Source organism: Eriocheir sinensis, chromosome 34 (assembly GCF_024679095.1).
Source record: "Eriocheir sinensis breed Jianghai 21 chromosome 34, ASM2467909v1, whole genome shotgun sequence".
Lineage (NCBI taxonomy): Eukaryota > Metazoa > Arthropoda > Malacostraca > Decapoda > Varunidae > Eriocheir > Eriocheir sinensis.
In genome coordinates this window covers 6,602,471-6,620,479 of record NC_066542.1, presented here as the reverse complement: position 1 = coordinate 6,620,479, position 18,009 = coordinate 6,602,471, and the positions used below count along the sequence as shown (strand labels likewise).

Sequence of the window (18,009 nt, the reverse complement as noted above, 5' to 3'; positions counted from 1 at the left end):
GTTTAATAAATAGAACATAAAAACTTTTGTGGAAGACATCTTTGAATAATTAAGTGTGTCTTGATTGATTGATTGATGCCTTATACACAGCAAAATATGGTATGTAAGGGTTCATAAATGCTTGAATCTCTGCCCCGTAACTCCATGTGAATGTCAGGGAAATATATGTACACACACACACACACACTTCCAAAATAATCCTTTTTCAACCCAAATTATTCTTGATCAATAATAATGAGCAATCATCATATTTGGAAATTAATAATCATCCACAATTGCATCCTTTTCTGTCTACCAGCATGGCTCATTCTGTCACACATCACTCTCTTCCCTTGGTAACTTGGGGAATATATATATTACTCAATAACTGACCAAACAATTAACTTAGAACACTTCATATTTGTATAAGAATGCTCTTCATTACAGATAAACACAACTCGGGCAAATCCACAGCAGTTAAACCCGGACATACTATTACAACCAACTGAAACTCCGAGAGGCACAAATATATGAATTGTTTTCCCTATGCTGGAGAAACCGTTTCAACACTCTGCAAAGATAACTGTTATAGTATGCCGTCTTAAAAGTACCGAGTAACTTCCCAGGATTCAATCACTACCCAGAAATATAACTCATGATGATTTTCCTTAACATGCCAGCACTCCCTTTCCTCCTACTCCATGAGGCACATTGGAGCAGCTGTTTGGTAACACACTGCAGGAGAATTTCAAAACAGTAAGATAAGTAATGCATTTTTACCAAGGACTTTAAACCATCCATTTTCTCAATAATATGAGTCAAAATTGTACTCTATTGTCAAAAACTGTAAACATTCCCTATGTAAGCAAGAAACTAAATATCTGAATTATCACAGTCAGTATTAATCTGTGACCTCTAGCACTAAGCACACAGATCACTGCTCAGTAAGACACACAAACAAAATATTGCATGAAAACTTGACCATTACAAAACCCATTCCTGGGTGTGGGTAGCAAGGTGTAACTAGAAAAATATTCTAGGTCAGTCTAGTGAAATGTAATTCACCTTGAACAGCTTCACCAACACCCCCACAAATACACTATGGATATCATATAGGTAATTCAGTTAATGGATAACCTGACTGTAAAGAGTACCTTGAAGAGGTGAGGAGTGGTTGATTACTCCCCTAAGATAATTCCAGCTTACAGAACATAGTACTTTCCAATAAAAATCAAAAGATATCCTTTATGCAAGCTGTTCCTTATAAGTATCCCTTGAAAAGGTTGATGATTCTTTCTCATTCACATGGTTTGTTGTAAAAGAAAATAATAACCAATGAAAAATTCCCTCAGTTGTATACACCTTGCATTACAGGTTACAGCTTAGCCTAAAATATCTGGGCTGAAAACAAACCTTTTATGCAACAACACTAAAGATTTTCAGCTAAAACTGACAGTTGGTTTACTGATAACCTGGACAATGAAAACTACTAAATATGCAACCACTTACATCAAGTAAAAATAAACTAACAGTCAAGAGGCATGAGCTGCTTCCTCTTTTGCATTTTATGCAAAGGTCAACAATGCCTGTTAGTCATTTTGTTATGTAATAATATATAAAATGTACCATACATACTTGTGTAAAAGTTAATGCCTTCACTCTGGAGCCAAAAATTTTGCATCTCCTTGTATTGCATGTAAATGTTCAGCATGGTCTTCAAGAATAACACAAGTTTTTCCCACCACCAAACACAGGCACCAAGACCTTTTAAATGAAAGTGGATCATAGCTAAGGGATTAGGGAGGAGTAAGAAGTGGGTTAGGTTGGTCAGGAGCTTCACAAAAGGACTGCATGTTTTGTCCCCTTAACTCACAACTGTTTCAGAAAGTGATGGAGGCTCCCGAGGCTGTTCAAGAGATTTGAAATTGTCTTGGGAGAAATCATTCATGAGTAGCAGGAAGTTACAAGCTCATGTCACTCTGTCACACTGACTGTGTCCACCAGCTTGGTGCAAAAACTTTAAAAAGCTACAATATGACCGCCCGAGAAATTCTCACGGCTATCTACAAACTATAGAAATTAATTTGCTTTGTTAGCCACTTTCTTGCCATATTATAAATTGAAAAATAAAGCTGTATTTTAACTTTAATTTATTTTTATCATTAGATATTTCTATTTCAAAATTTATCTTATATATATTTTTTGTTCTTCATACAGTAAAGGTCTGTTCATTTGGAGAGCAGCAGAGCTGCCACAGTTTAGATCAGTAACTGTAATTCACCATAAACATATATACAGCAGACTCTTAATTTTGCAGACCAAATTGTCCAAACATTAGACAAAGAAAACCATCCTGAGCAAAAAAGACATTTTTCTGCTGTGAGAGCCACCGCTGCACCTACCTCGGCTTGCCCACACCATTTTGATTTGAGCACACTGGCCACTTGCATGTCTGAGCACCCTCTTTGTTACTGTGATCATGCTAAGACACCAACGTTGCTCATCCTGGCAAACATTCCATGAATTACAATTTGTAATCCTAAGAAACAATGATGGTAGGTGGAATTCAAAATATCCAAAATCTTGTCAGTGAAATATGAAATCAGTGAAAATGGAGCCTGAAAATAAATGGTCCAGTGTTTTCACAGAGTAAGGGTGAGCAGATATTTTACCGGAATTTGAAGATTAAGGAACAGGGAACACTGTTATTGTTGGGAGGGCCGAGAGGTGAGGAAAGCTAGATTTCAACACACCAACTATGGGACCTGTTATTTGTGAGGTTATGGCTAAGCTAAAAGAAGCTTACTATCATATTTTTCTGTGTAAATTAATGCACTTTTCCCCCAAAAAGGTCTGAAACCCTCTTGTATCCTCCATAGGTACGACACACATTATACAGTATGAACTAAAATTTAGCGTTCAAATTTTACACTTCCCAAGAGTTGTTTCCTTGCTCATATGATAATGAAGTGGGTTATATACACAGTGGTAATACGACTGTCATCATATTAATAAAGAAGATAATAAGAATGTTTTCATATAAATTATAACTGTGATCACAAACCTATATGACCAGCTGGTGAGGGTTCAAAATATAGAGTGGATACACCAAGAGCCAGGCAGAGGGTACCTTCCTAGCAGCAACTGTCAACACAGAGTAAAATAAAGGACGCATACTATAGAACATACCTACAGTTTCACCACTTGTATGGTGATGCCATCAAGTATTGTTGTTAGCTTTCTGTTAATGTAGCTGCTGGTGCCATCAATATTTCAGGTGGACGACAGTGTCAACTTTTCACCTGAGCAGAGCATTAAGCATAAACTTCTAAAATGTTCTATCTTAACAAGTTTGGTTTACAATTATCTTGATATAAACAAGGTCCCATATTAAAATCTGGCAACCCTATATGGAGTAGTGCGGTCAATAAATTTTGTATGAATTCATCAGGTACAACAGCCCCGTCCCCTCCAGCCATGGCGTGAAGCATGAAGCACATGTTCTCCACGGGCCCAAGCACAACATAATTTGTGATAAGCATTTTGAGATTAAATTATTGGAATGATGCAATATGATTCATAATAAATTACTAATAATATACAAATATCTTTTATTTTACATATTTTGCTTACATACACACTATAATTTTTAAAATAGTTTATGCAGACACTGCCGCTGTCATTTTTGGGGGCCGTCAATGCTGATGCTGGCAGAACCACTTTTTCATTGGCATTTAGGACAGGGATGCCTTAGAATATATGTATGTAAACAATGTTATGTATCTAAGCTTACACAGCCTCCCCTCATACATATCTGGCTGATGCCATTATTTAACTAAAGGTATTATTGAAGCACTTGCTTTCCAACATGTTGAAACACTTTGCACTTGTTCTGAGGAATGGAAAGCAGCTGGGTTACCATTTTTGCTGGGAGTCTGCAGTCAAATGGTTTTATATCACATTTTAAAAATACATGGTAATGGAAATTCATCACATATGCTAGAAAAACAGAATTAAGGGGTAAAATGAGTGAAGTGTCTGCAGTTTTTTTGTCACTAAATTTTTTATAAATTTTTTTCATTGTTTTTATTGGTATACAGAATCATATTTGATCATGTCACCAGGACCATCATTTGTAAAAAACTAAGAGCACAAATGCGTCCATGTGTTCTTTCAGACCTCTTCAGAACGACACTTGGATAGAAGCTCAGCATGCAGAATTGAAAACATTAAGGGGTTACCTAACTCTTGGGCAGCCGCAGTGCAAGCTGGATAAAACCACATGACAAAGGTGTATTCAAGACAAGTTCTGCAGAATACCAAGCATGTCTTGTACCAAAAAAGTGCTTCTGGTATTAGATGTCATTATTCACCAACTCACTTACTTTTCTACCAGTAAAGTATGCCAAAGAACTGTACCATCTATGGATATGAGATAGAGTGAAAAGGGGGATTAATTACTTTATATATTTGGAGGGATGCTTTGAATGAGGTCTATACAGTAATATAAATGGCTTACTTTGTAATATTTTATGACTTTTTATCTGTCGAGCACCAACACACCGCCACTGATGGATATTTTATTAACTTTACTCAGGTCAAGTCTGGTGTTCCTCAGGGCAGTGTTCTTGGTCCGCCTCCTTTTATTTTCTATGCTAGTGATATGTGGTATGGCCTTTCTAGACACATAATGGCATATGCTGATGCTAATTCTTTACTCTGCCCTATTCCTAATCCTCAAAGTAGGTCTGCTGTGGCCACTCAGTTGAAGGTGGATTTTGATTTGATTTTTTCTTGGTGTCAGAGTTGGGGCACAAAATTAAATTCTGCCTAAACTAGAAGTGTCATTTTTAGTAGCACAAGGATCCACCACATACTCATACTTCAATCCTTAGATGGCGGCAGTATTTGAAGAGTAGCTCCCTGAAAAATGAACCATCTATATATAGTAACGGATGACCTCAGGAGCATGGCATAAATACAGTTACGTACGCCGCATAATATATAGATTCTACCGCAATCTGGAAGTGTTGTTATATTTCTGACATACAAAACTGACAGACTAAAATTTGGACCGTCTATATATAGTTTCACCGCCGTCTAAGGGATAATCAAACTTTAAAATTGGGGTACATCTTATACACCAAAAAATAGGGTAACTGCTTTTTGTGCCTCAAACTGCTGTGAAATAGGTTAAGACTGGTCATGATGCAGCTGTGTAATGTACGACTTCATTGAAAAAAAAGAGTGAATTGTTGTGACACAGGACTGATGGTGATTAGGTAAATGCAGAATATTATGTTATTTACCTGTAATACACGAGGTAACGATTCAATTGAAGAAGTCAGTGACGTGGGTGTGATAGAGCATAAAAGAACAAGAGCAATATTTATCATCGCAAGGTAGTAGGATCTGAATTTCGATGCAAAGAACCATTGAGTAAATTGTTCAAATATATTTTTTTAGTGCTTTAGATGAACTAGCCTTCTACTAAGACTATGATATGTTTGACTGAGGAGTAAGTTTCAGCACCCCAAAAATAATTATCCACACAACAGTCCTCCTACACTGGACCCTACTAAATGCTTCAAACCCAACTTTTAAAGGAATATAATGTTAGCTCCCTTGGATCCCAAAATTGACCTCTCTTTCAGCCATCTCTTTTGATTCTTTTTTGTGGGAGCAGCGAGTAGCGGGCTATTTTTATTATCGTTTCCTTTTTTTGTGCCCTTGAGCTGTCCCCTTTGTTGTAAAAAAAAAAAAAAAAAAAAAAAAAAAAAATCAGATGACGGGCGCATCACTTCTCAAACTGGGTGCTTCATTTTGGTGGTGGACGCAAGCTTTGTCCTTGACTGTTTAAAATTTATTTATGATACTAGTTTGCAATCATCAGCTTTATGTTCATCCTCTCAAAATATTACTCAACACTATTTGCAAAAAAATAAAAAAACTATTGCCATGCCTTTCTATGTTGTTTTGTACTTGACATATTTTTGCATCAATTGACCTGTTATTTAATTTACATCATCAATAATTTATATAATACTCACAGGCTCCCCAACCACAATGTAAAGAAGGAACTCAGGAAATTATGACCTGCTTTATGTGGTATGTCAGCAAGTAGTTTAAAAGGAGCTGCCTCGTACAGGCCTACCAGCCTCTTGTAGACTCCTGCGTTCTTATGTTCTTATGTTCTAACATAAATTATTCTGAATACAGTGAGACATAAAAATGTAACTAGTCTCATATACCAAGAATTTACTGAATTCCTGCCCTGCATAAACAGTACTTGTACCTTTCCTTCCAAAGGTATCATGTACCTCACACAGTGACTGAAAGACTTTCTGTTATCAACACACAATATTGCACTATACATTTGGTTATTGTTTTAGTGTCCTGTATTCAGAATAAAAAAAAGGTTTATTGAAATTATCTACTAACAAAGAAGCAAGAAAAGTTATTTGTATTAACTGGGCAACCTCAATTCATGTTCCACAAACTTGAGGCCATATCAACACAGCTCTGTTTCCTCTAGACCTATAAATGTATCAGTGTCATTATGAACTCTTAGGAAGCAAAATGACTTCAAATAAGCAACAAACTGAGGGCATGCAAGACTAGGTGCCAAACTTATCATGTTATTACAACTTCTCACAACTGAAGAAAACTAATGCTCTTGAGGAAGTGCATTAGGTGCAGCTTTTTTATGTGTGTCTATCTATGTATGTATGCATGTGTGTATGTATATATATATATATATATATATATATATATATATATATATATATATATATATATATATATATATATATATATATATATATATATATATATATATATATATATATATATATATATATATATATATATATATATATATATATATATATATATATATATATATATATATATATATATATATATATATATATATATATATATATATATATATATATATATATATATATATATATATATATATATATATATATATATATATATATATATATATATATATATATATATATATATATATATATATATATATATATTCATAATACGGGCCCCTAAAATGAGAGTAATTGATACTGATACTCCTCCTTTCTATAGGATCTGGTATTTTCTTGGGTATAGTTTTACAGCAAAAATAGAGGTTAGCAGCAGTCTCAGAGGTAAAAAAGAACTCTGCAACACCCACGCTGAAATACTGCAGATTATTTAGGCAAGTAGTTTGATTGGTTGAACACTAATATTTGTGAATATATTCATGTGCTGCTCAAGGCTGCCTAAGGGTTTTGCCCTTGATCAACCAAACTATTGGCAGGCTTGTGATTATAGATTATTGAAGTCATCATATGTGGATCTCTGGAGATTTGCTTTGGGTTCTTCAAATGTGGAGTAGTGATGAGACCTAAATGAGATGATGTACTTAGGAAAGGAAAGAAAACAGAGGTTAGCCTTCCTCTTCAAGTCACCCATAAATGCTACCAAGATGAAGGAAAACAAAGACAAGCAATACTATTAAAGAGAATGAGAGCAGGGAAGTTCTGGGAAGACCCCTAGAAGATAGAGTGGAACTATGTAGAGGCAGAAATGGGCAGCCAAGGGGGGGGAGGGTTAAGATAGGTCCACCCCAGCCCCATGCTGTAGATACTGATGGGTTTGGTGCATTCACAGTAATTCTTTCATGTACCACCCATAACTTCCAAAGGTTTGAACCCTAAGGCAATGTTATAAATATAGATGGTATTACATATGGATCTTTTAAGAACTGCTCTAAGCTCTTGAGATGTGGAACATTACATGATTACATACCAACAGTCTCTAGAACTACCCCCCCTAATCCCACTCTACTACTAGACCCACCAATGTTGATCTGAACTAAGTGTATGTTGCCTAAGATTAGACAGCATAGCCCTTCTTCGAAGGACAAATGCTGGTTGGCATGGATAGGTACTTTTTTGGCTCAAGGTTAAGAGGAGGGAACAGACACCTGCCCAATGGTTATCAAGACCAAAACAATGTATTTGAAAACAGTTCAACTGCAGACACATTTTAAAGCAAAACTTCTTCCTGTAATGTTCCAAGTAAATAACACATATACCCAAAAAGCAAAAGAATGACAGGCTGAACATCAAGCATGACTAACATTCTAGTTTCAGGTCATTTCACACAACACTATCAATCCACAGTTTTTAAGATTAAATAAGTTCATAGCACTGTGTTTGAAAAGTGCACTCCAAAATATCAAAATGAGAAACTAATGATGTGTAAAGATTGTCACAATCAAAAACTTGATATCACCATTCTGCCAGGGGCCTCCACTCACTGCCCTGTCCAAGCCAATGGCGCCTGCTCATACCTCTGCTCTAATGCACTCATACCTTCAAGGTATGAGATCAACAGGACACAGTCAGAACATCATCAGAGTTGATGACATGATGTTCTTTAATGATAAACTATAATAATAAATAACAAATTAAGTAATAATATTTAAATTATACTATTGGTGATCTTAGAAATGTGAGGTGTTTTGCACAATCCAGCATATATGGTTTGCAACAAAATTTCAACATTGCCATGTGTGCCATCAGGAACTAGATTGAGGGAGTCTACAGCAAAAAAAAATATAAATAAATAAATGTGAGTGTGTGTGTGTGTGTGTGTGTGTGTGTGTGTGTGTGTAATATAAATTTTCAAAAATAACTTTAGAGGACAGATTACTCAAACCAGAAAGTGTTGGCAGAGAAGAGATGGTGTTGCTTAGTGGTGCTAGTGGGTGGCACACTGGACTCCTCGCTGGGACTCTGAGTCATCACTTTCGTTGCTGTCATCACTGGAGGAAGCACCACCACCACCACCACCGTCACCTCCCACACCACTTCCATTACTTGTGCTACTCCCTTCAGCCATCTGAGGTGGTAACAAGAAGGCCCTTGTCTAATCAGCACATAACATAAAGGAGTATGAATGCTACTAATTCCTTATTCAAATTCTAATATTTCCATAAAAATGCAAGACACAAAGGAAGTTTTACAAACAACATTCTAGAGAGAAAGGTGCACCTACCCTGCGTTGCCGACGGTCAGTACGGCGAATGTGATGCCACAAGACCATGAGCATCTGGGTGTCCAGAGGAGTGTTGTCCTCAGTACGATCCTTATGTCGCTTCATGAGGTTAGTCTTGATAATCTATAATGTAAGGAGAGAGAGAGAGAGGACAAATAATTTACTACATCAAGTATATACTGATACATCTATCACTGCACAAATGCTTCCTATCAAGTGGTGAAAATTTTCCCTAATTAAGCTTTACCTCTTTATTACTAACCTGTTCAAGATTGGGCAGCGGAGGGTCCTCCTCACAAGTTGGTACCCAGATTTTGATGTCATCATCAAGTCCACTTGTAGCCAGTACTGGGATATGGGGATGAGGCTCCAATACGTTGACCTGCAACACGGGAACACAAATATTTATGTTTTGATCTATTTCAGCCACTTTTACGTTGCCTGTCCTACTCCAGGTGGATGTATATGGATGGGGATTTGTTCAAAGGGAGATAAAAATTAATATGCTACCCGAGTGTTAGTTCTTTCATTGGATTCCCATAAGCCAAGCTCATCACCTCCAGACAAGCAAAACCATTACCACTGACACTGCTCAGGAAAAGGAATGACTGTTTGTTTAGGATAACAGAACATCACCCTGAAGACTGACACTGTTTACAACAGCTTCAATGGAACCAAGGCCTGTGGTTCATTGATATGTTGTACTGCTTGCCCATAACATAATATGTGTTGACACAGTTAGGATGGTATTAAATGATGAGAATAATGTCAATAGCTTATGATGATGCAATTCTCAGAGATGAGTTATAGTGGAGGGGAGGGAGAGGAACTTTTCACATATAGGTTGACTAATTTCCTCCAATAGAATCTCTCACACAAACCTAAGAAATGTGTACTCAGAAACTTCATATAAGGCCAGGAAGGTTAGAGGCAAGCCTGGCTAAAATAGGACGACTTAGGAAGTTGAGTTATATCACTGAACTAAAGAATCAAATTATTGAACCAATGGACCAGGACACAACTCTTTGTATAATCAATTAGGAGCAAAACTTGATGCACCATTGTAGAATATGACTATCAAAACACAAACCTTACAAACACTGACAGTTCTTTGTAGTGTACTGAAAAAACAACACCAACAGATATCCGTTGAAACAAGACACTGAAGACTTATTATATAAAGCGTCCCGGCCAGCACAGTCCATTCAACTCACCACTCCGTTTTCATCCCCCGGCATACACTGCACAATGGCTTCAGTTTCCCGGTGCCAGAAGAAGATGTTTCCACAGTCTGAGCCTGATACAATGTACTGATTCCCAGGTCCAAAGAAGTTAACACCTTTCACTGCAAACCAGGGGTGCATTTAGGATCTTGAAACAGTAGGGACTCAGCCCAACCCAATAATCTTAAGGTTTTCACCAGAGTGTGCATGGCTGTGAATCCATGACAGATCAAATCAAATGCTTTCCATGCAAGGTCTATCAAAACTAGTACTAACAAATGCCAAAATTTTGTGTAGGCTCCAGCCAAGCCTTTTTTTTTTTTTTTTTTTTTTTTTTTTTTTTTTTAATACTATTTGAAATCAGGGGCTATTAATAAAACTGGCCAATCTATGCTCAGGTTGCAAACTGAAGATGAGTGGCATACTAATCAAGATAAATTAGTCACATTGTAAATAACTGATACATTTCTTAACATAATACTTTACTCCTTATCATTTATGTATTACAAAACTGTTAACTTCGCGAACCTGTGGCACTGTTCCGGTGTCCTGAATACTTGTGAATTGCATCCGCAGCCTCTGACAACATTGTGTCAAACAGATAAATATCATCATCATTGTAAGACGCCAGGATGGCATCTCCATTGCAACTGTAGACTGCACAGGTGACAGAGGGAGGTGGATTAGCTTCATACTGCAAGGGAAAAAAGGCCCTCAATATCCTGGAACTCAATTTCATGAATTTTGGATCTCAGAATTACAAGCCTTTGATTTGAGACAACTTTTCTCATTTAAAATCCTGCCGTCAGGAATTTGAATTTTGCCGCTCAACCAGAAAAGCCACTACATTCACTGCTCTTTCCACTACTAAATTCTATTCTGCAATGTTCTTTTATCAGTATAGGGTATCTGCTGGACCAAACACATTGATTCTCACCCTTGATCTGCAATGAATCTAATACCCTCTCCAACTTTCTGTTCATATTTAAAAGTAACATCCTGCCCACATATTTTCACTATATTGTCCTTCTTTTTCAGTCCCAGCATTAGTCACCACATACTAAAACTGGACTCAAGTGCAGCCTCCAGTGGACTGTAACACAAGCCAGGAGTTGAGGTTTGGAACACTGGAAACACACACAAGCTTTTTGAGGATGGTTGACACGAAGGGCAGACAAATATAAAAATGTTGCATGATTTTTTATAACCAGGTTTCAATTCTCCTCCAGCAAAATGTTAGCATGAAATTCAGCCATCCTCTCTCTGGTGAGCAGTTTGTTACGATTCCTTATTACTTTACTACTTCTGGGGCGGTAATCTCAGACACTTCCACCTCTCACATCAACTATTTCCAAAGGACGAAAAGGATATCAATTGGGTTATCATGAGTTTTTTTTTCACATCCATGGTACAGTAGAAGGGTCACACTACCACCAGGGTCATTAAGCTACCCCTGGAAATGCCCCAAATGCCTACGAAAGCCTTGTCAAATAGGTGTAGTTGGTTCTGAAAGGTTTGAAACTATGGGCCTTGTTCAGTTTACTTCTCTAACATGGACTAAACTCACCATACTTACATGATTTCTGGGGCAAAACTTGAGCACGGGGAAGTTGAGGGAGGCACAGCGGCGGTCATACACCCGCACAAACTGGTCATGGCCACTCACACAGAACTGGTGCTCGTTGACAGGGTGTGCGTGGATGCTGTACAGTGGGATGCGGGCCCCTGCCAAACCCTTGACCAGTGCCACCCTGCATTGAGTAGGGAGGAAAACGGGTAAGTTGACAGTTTAAAAAGATTAGAAGGAAATTTACATAGCAGATCATCATAAGTAAGAGACAGCTGCCAGGCTCTTTTTCCACCTGCTACCTATCCTTGAGCCTCACCTGTTGGGCTGCTCTTGCCTGATGTCAATATTGAGAACAACAGCATCCTCTCCTGCTGATAAGACCACATGAGGGGAGGTGGGCAGTGTGGCTAATTTGTGAGCTGGGCCATTGTGCTTTGCCAGCTTGCGGGTAGATTTGTATACCCCGGAGGACAACTCAGCAAGGCGCACCTGACCATCACGGGCACACGACACAATGAGTGTGTCATCACTCAAAGGCAGGAACTTACTCTGGAAACAAGAAAAAGTATAAATGCAAATGTTTGCTGAATGGAAAAAAAATTGACATTAAAAAATGCTTCATACTTTGTTTTACATTCCTTTTAAGTAGGGACAACTTGAACTACAACCCTCAATTCCTAGGGCACCTTGAGTCAGCTTCTACAGTCTGGATCCCTAGCTCCTGAACCTCCTACTCCTATAGTAAGGATGCAGGGGATCTCTGCAACATGTCACTCTATTTTTACAGTAGCTAAAAACTCACAGAAAATAAAGCTGGTATGAATACTGTCAAGTACTATTTGGGTTAGATGTACTGTACAAATATTTTCCTTACAATACTGAGTACATTATTCAGCACTGACAGGAGTAATGCTAAACTTGAAAATATTTTGAGTTATGAACAAACTTTAGGAACTGATCATACATATTCATAAGTGGCAGGGTACCTTCACCTCAAGGTCACCAGTAGGAGCCAAGTGTTGTGAGCCAGCACAGAGGGCATGTATTTGCAGCTGTATAGCCTGTTACCAGGTACACAGGTTCCTATGTGAGATTCAAATATACCATGATTTAATGTCTCACTTGAAAAACATTGTTGTGATGACCTGACTTGAAGGTGATGGCGGCTTTCTCTCGTGCCCAGTCCCAAACAGCAATGTAGAAGTCATCTGAGCCACTGGCCAGTAGTGTCCCTGAGGAGTTAAAGCTGAGAGCATTGACACAGCCACTGTGGAATTCCATTTTGTACATAAGCTCCAGCCGCTTGGGAACATGTAGGGAGTCGTAGTAGTGGTGGCTGAACAGGACAGAGCTCTGGTGGTGTGCCCGACCTCCAAACTGCCTGCCAAAACCAACAAGAAAATACGTATCAAGAAGATTTCTTTTTATTTAAAGAGAGATCCTATTATAAAAATTAATCTTACTCTAACATGGAGGATCAAAATTTTTGTTTTACTGTTTGAAAACCATAATTTGTAACACAAATGATCAAGAGGAACAAATGATTCACAAACCTCTGAACAATCTGTTTGACAAAATTCCATTCATGTTTAGGCTTTGGTCGCTGCCTAATCCTCATCAGTTCAGCGCTGATGGCCGCCTCCACCTCCTTCCGCTGCGTCTCATCCTCCAGGGGATCCCTCACATTTCTCCTGCGCCTCGTGTCATCAGAGTCAGAGTCTGAATCAGTGAGGAGACCAAACACGTTTCGACTGCCTCCGCGGCTTCTCTCTGGTGCAACTCTACGTCGCTCAGTAGTTGGAGAGTCATCTGCAGAAACAATATGTTAAGTCTTTCTTTCACAAAAATGTTAAAAGGATCACTACATAGTATACTGATCACTCTCAATATCAAGAAGACTCTAGGTATTCAGAGGAAACACCAACTAGTACATTAACTGAAAAATAAACTACAGACACTTATCAGGAAGAATCACCCTCAAACCTGCTAAAAGTACAATCAACTCATAATCACCTGTCGCTTCAACATCTGTGTTTCCTCCTGCTGTTTCCATCCCCTCAGGACTGACAGGCTCCATCTCTACCTCCTCTTGGCTTGGCTCTGTGCTGGCAGGGGAAGCAGCATCTTTCCCTGCCATGCCTCCTCCCCCGGTGATCGTGACCCTTGACCTCAACCGCCTGGAAGTCTCAATCTCAGTCTCATTATCACTGTCCTCAGAGCTTGATTCTGAGAGCCTTGGCCTGTAAATGCGAGGACGGAGCCTCGTGCTCCGGCCAACAGAGCTCCCTGGTGAGGATCCACTATTGTCTGCAGTGTTTGCTTGACAGTCTAAATCACTCCCACACGCACCTCCAGCCCCCCCTTCAGCTGTGCTACCAGATTCTTTCGTTTTGCTTGATGCAGTGGTGGCAGTGGCTGTGGTAACTGTAGAGGTACTGGTTGTGGTGGTGGTGGTGATTGTGACAGTTGTGGAGGTGGTGGTGGTGATGGCTCCATTGAGGGTCTTGTCATCTTTGGGGTTGCAGCCACCTTCTCCAATCCCTAACAAGTCCTCCAAGGAATTTTCAGTTTCCTTAGCCATTTGGGTGGCCTCATGTACTGTTGAGAATAAAGAACATAATTATTACTGGCTGTCAGAACAAAGACATTAGAATGGAAAAGAAAATGTAAATATACTATTACATGTAATTATAATGGACAGTAGATTAGAAAAACAAGATTCTATCAGTTTTGGGGTCATTTAACACTCCTCTCATATCAGATCACTAGAAAACAGAGGAATTCACTTCACCCCCACATTAGCAGTAACGTAGTGCAAAAGTGATGCCTTGTGCTACTATCCTGACCTTGTCACCAGTTGCTTCCTGTTGTATCTCAACCTCTTACAACCTTACCCATTATAAACTATTACTCTTATTTTGTGTAACATAGGTTGTTTTTTGTTTTGTTTTTTCATTTAGACATTTTTGTGTTGAAATGGATTTCTGCCTTCCAGAGTTTATTTCTTAAGGTAATGGAGTGTGTCTGTGGGGTGCATCGCATTAATTATTCAGAGAAAATCAACATTCACGGTAATCTGTGTCCCCTAACCCCCACGAATGTGAGTGGTCACCTGCAGATTGCCTAAAAGCCCATTTACAAATCTAATTCTGAGTGCCTTGGCCTGTAAATGTGAGGATGGAGCCTTGTGCCCCAGACAACTGAAGCTACTGCATTTCCAACTCCACACCGTGAAACCAGATGCCAGAGTGCTGCCCCCTTCCTACACAGTTTGAAAAGTCCCTCACTGTAACCAAATCCATTGTGGAGCATCTACTGGCCATATCAGGGTCACTAACTTTTATTTTATTTCTTTTAGGAGTAAAATAAAAAAAAATAATGATTTGTGATAGAAATGCATACGTATCATATTCTTAAGACTCATCCTCATATATGAAAAATAAAGTTTCTATTGTGAAATCCATTTACCTTTGATGAAAATTTACCATTAGTTCTGCCCAATACTTGTCATCTACCAGAGTATTCATTCAGACAGACTATTTCAGACCTACACTACACCTTTGCAAAATCACTGGCAACAGCAACTGTTTTAGTATATATAAACACCTAAGGTGATGAATATATATAGCTTAAGACACGGCCCAAAAGAGAAGACAAATAACATCCTGCTTGAGGTGGCACCAGATGGAGCAGCAGCCTTATCTGGTGGTGGAGTGTCATGCCAGCTGATCTGGGCTGCCCTTCAGTGACTGTCAGGCTGCACAAACAACTGTCAACACCAAGCATGTGATACAGGGCATCTACCGAGACATGGGGAGTGACCTGACCCCACACAAGACTAACATAAGCACACTAACTTACCTACATGATGGTTATTTTCACTCATGAGTTCAGTAACTGATATAACTGCAACATCATACCATATTATACTGTATGGCAAATATAGGGGAATCTAAAATGATTTAAGTAATTGATATAACTGTAAGTGAATTGACATTAATTGAAATGACCGTAAGTGAATTGACATAACCGCAACACCATACCATTTTACACTACATGGCAAACATAGGGGAGACTAAAACGACATAAATGAAAAATGACCACCTTGCCCTTCACAATGGGACAGGTGCTGACAGAAGGTGGCGGACAGACGGGAACAAGGATACAACAACCCCTCACAAAACACGAATCCAAACCCCAAAACACCCAAGGAGACAAACAAACCCTCCAGAACACCCTATTCCTCACCCACACAGACGATGGACACTAACACGACAAAATTCTCACTTATCAAAAATTACGACGACACGGATTTTCCCACTATGGAAGGAAACTCAAGAACGAGGGAGGGTGTCAAGGCTTACCAGTTGTCAAAATCTCCTAGGAATACTGAAGCTCGTCCTGCGGGTTGAGGGGCTGACAAGACATCGCTGGCAGGGGGAAAAAATAGGCTTTGAGAGGCGGCGACCAAAGCAGCGACCGTCAGTTTGTTGTCGTCGAGGGCGTGTGGTGCCAACGCTCCTCACCCGCGCCACTACCGTACCCTTATTTAGCCTTATATCTCGCTAACCCAAGGGAATAAAAGGCGTTAATTACTTCTATATTATTCCTAAGATGATTCTAGATGCATTGAACCATGACTGACAGCTTGGGAGAGGTGTTAAGATATCGTTGTTAGAGACCCTGGCAGATGGATTCCCCTTTCCCAGCTGATTGGAGAACCTCGACCCGCTGAATATGAAAGTAATAAAGAAGATTCACCTACGAGTTGCTATTGTCATCATTTACTGTGAGAAACTGTACCATTATTAATTATATATACGCCAGCGGCCATTGAGGAGCCTCCAGAAAATCTAATATCCCATCAATCTCTCTACCGTACCCTTATTTGGCCTTATATCTCGCTAACCCAAGGAAATAAAAGGCGTTAATTGTTTCTATATTATTCCTAAGATGATTCTAGATGCATTAAACCATGACTGACAGCTTGGGAGAGGTGTTAAGATATCGTTGTTAGAGACACTGGCAGATGGATTCCCCTTTCCCAGCTGATTGGAAAGTAATAAAGAAGATTCACCTACGAGTTGCTATTGTCATCATTTACTGTGAGAAACTGTACCATTATTAATTATATATACGCCAGCGGCCATTGAGGAGCGTCCAGAAAATCTGATATCCCATCAATCTCACTACCGTACCCTTATTTGGCCTTATATCTCGCTAACCCAAGGAAATAAAAGGCGTTAATTGTTTCTATATTATTCCTAAGATGATTCTAGATGCATTAAACCATGACTGACAGCTTGGGAGTGGTGTTAAGATATCGTTGTTAGAGACCCTGGCAGATGGATTTCCTTTCCCAGCTGATTGGAGAACCTCGACCCGCTGAATATGAAAGTAATAAAGAAGATTCACCTACGAGTTGCTATTGTCATCATTTACTGTGAGAAACTGTGCCATTATTAATTATATATACGCCAGCGGCCATTGAGGAGCGTCCAGAAAATCTAATATCCCATCAATCTCACTACCGTACCCTTATTTAACCTTAGGCCTATATCTCGCTAACCCAAGGGAATAAAAGGCGTTAATTGTTTCTATATTATTCCTAAGATGATTCTAGATGTATTAAACCATGACTGACAGCTTGGGAGAGGTGTTAAGATATCGTTGTTAGATGGATTCCCCTTTCCCAGCTGATTGGAAAGTAATAAAGAAGATTCACCTACGAGTTGCTATTGTCATCATTCACTGTGAGAAACTGTACCATTATTAATTATATATACACCAGCGGCCATTGAGGAGCCTCCAGAAAATCTAATATCCCATCAATCTCTCTACCGTACCCTTATTTAACCTTATATCTCGCTAACCCAAGGGAATAAAAGGCGTTAATTGTTTCTATATTATTCCTAAGATGATTCTACATGCATTAAACCATGAATTACAGCTTGGGAGAGGTGTTAAGATATCGTTGTTAGAGACACTGGCAGATGGATTTCCTTTCCCAGCTGATTGGAGAACCTCGACCCGCTGAATATGAAAGTAATAAAGAAGATTCACCTATAAGTTACTATTGTCATCATTTACTGTGAGAAACTGTACCATTATTAATTATATATACGCCAGCGGTCACTGAGGAGCCTCCAGAAAATCTAACATCCCATC

The 18,009-nt window shown here is 38.9% G+C and overlaps 1 protein-coding gene across 3 annotated transcripts; it reads right to left on the bottom strand.

Moving 5' to 3' along the window:
* Positions 1 to 379: 379 nt before the first annotated feature.
* Positions 380 to 16,371, bottom strand: LOC127006982 (DDB1- and CUL4-associated factor 8-like). Of its 3 annotated transcripts, none has more exons than XM_050877424.1 (12): positions 16,206 to 16,371; positions 13,855 to 14,439; positions 13,395 to 13,650; positions 12,964 to 13,222; positions 12,158 to 12,390; positions 11,848 to 12,022; positions 10,800 to 10,965; positions 10,263 to 10,393; positions 9,311 to 9,430; positions 9,049 to 9,171; positions 8,704 to 8,892; positions 380 to 4,902 (listed from the first exon to the last, which is right to left on the bottom strand). In XM_050877424.1, exons 2-11 carry the CDS (start codon positions 14,420 to 14,422, stop codon positions 8,752 to 8,754), a joined length of 2,172 nt encoding a protein of 723 aa, XP_050733381.1. In that variant the 5' UTR covers positions 14,423 to 14,439; positions 16,206 to 16,371; the 3' UTR covers positions 380 to 4,902; positions 8,704 to 8,751. The 3 variants fall into 3 exon arrangements, with proteins under 3 accessions (XP_050733381.1, XP_050733382.1, XP_050733380.1); XM_050877425.1 differs by having other exon boundaries at positions 8,710 to 8,892; XM_050877423.1 differs by lacking the exon at positions 380 to 4,902 and having other exon boundaries at positions 7,427 to 8,892.
* Positions 16,372 to 18,009: the final 1,638 nt, after the last annotated feature.

Coding starts and splice junctions, on each gene's coding strand:
- LOC127006982 (XM_050877424.1), bottom strand. CDS start 14,422: ATGGCTAAGGAAACTGAAAATTCCTTGGAGGACTTGTTAGGGATTGGA. Junction 13,223..13,394: donor GTCAAACAGATTGTTCAGAG/GTTTGTGAATCA, acceptor TGGTTTTGGCAG/GCAGTTTGGAGGTCGGGCAC. Junction 12,391..12,963: donor ATCACAACAATGTTTTTCAA/GTGAGACATTAA, acceptor TCTTGTTTCCAG/AGTAAGTTCCTGCCTTTGAG.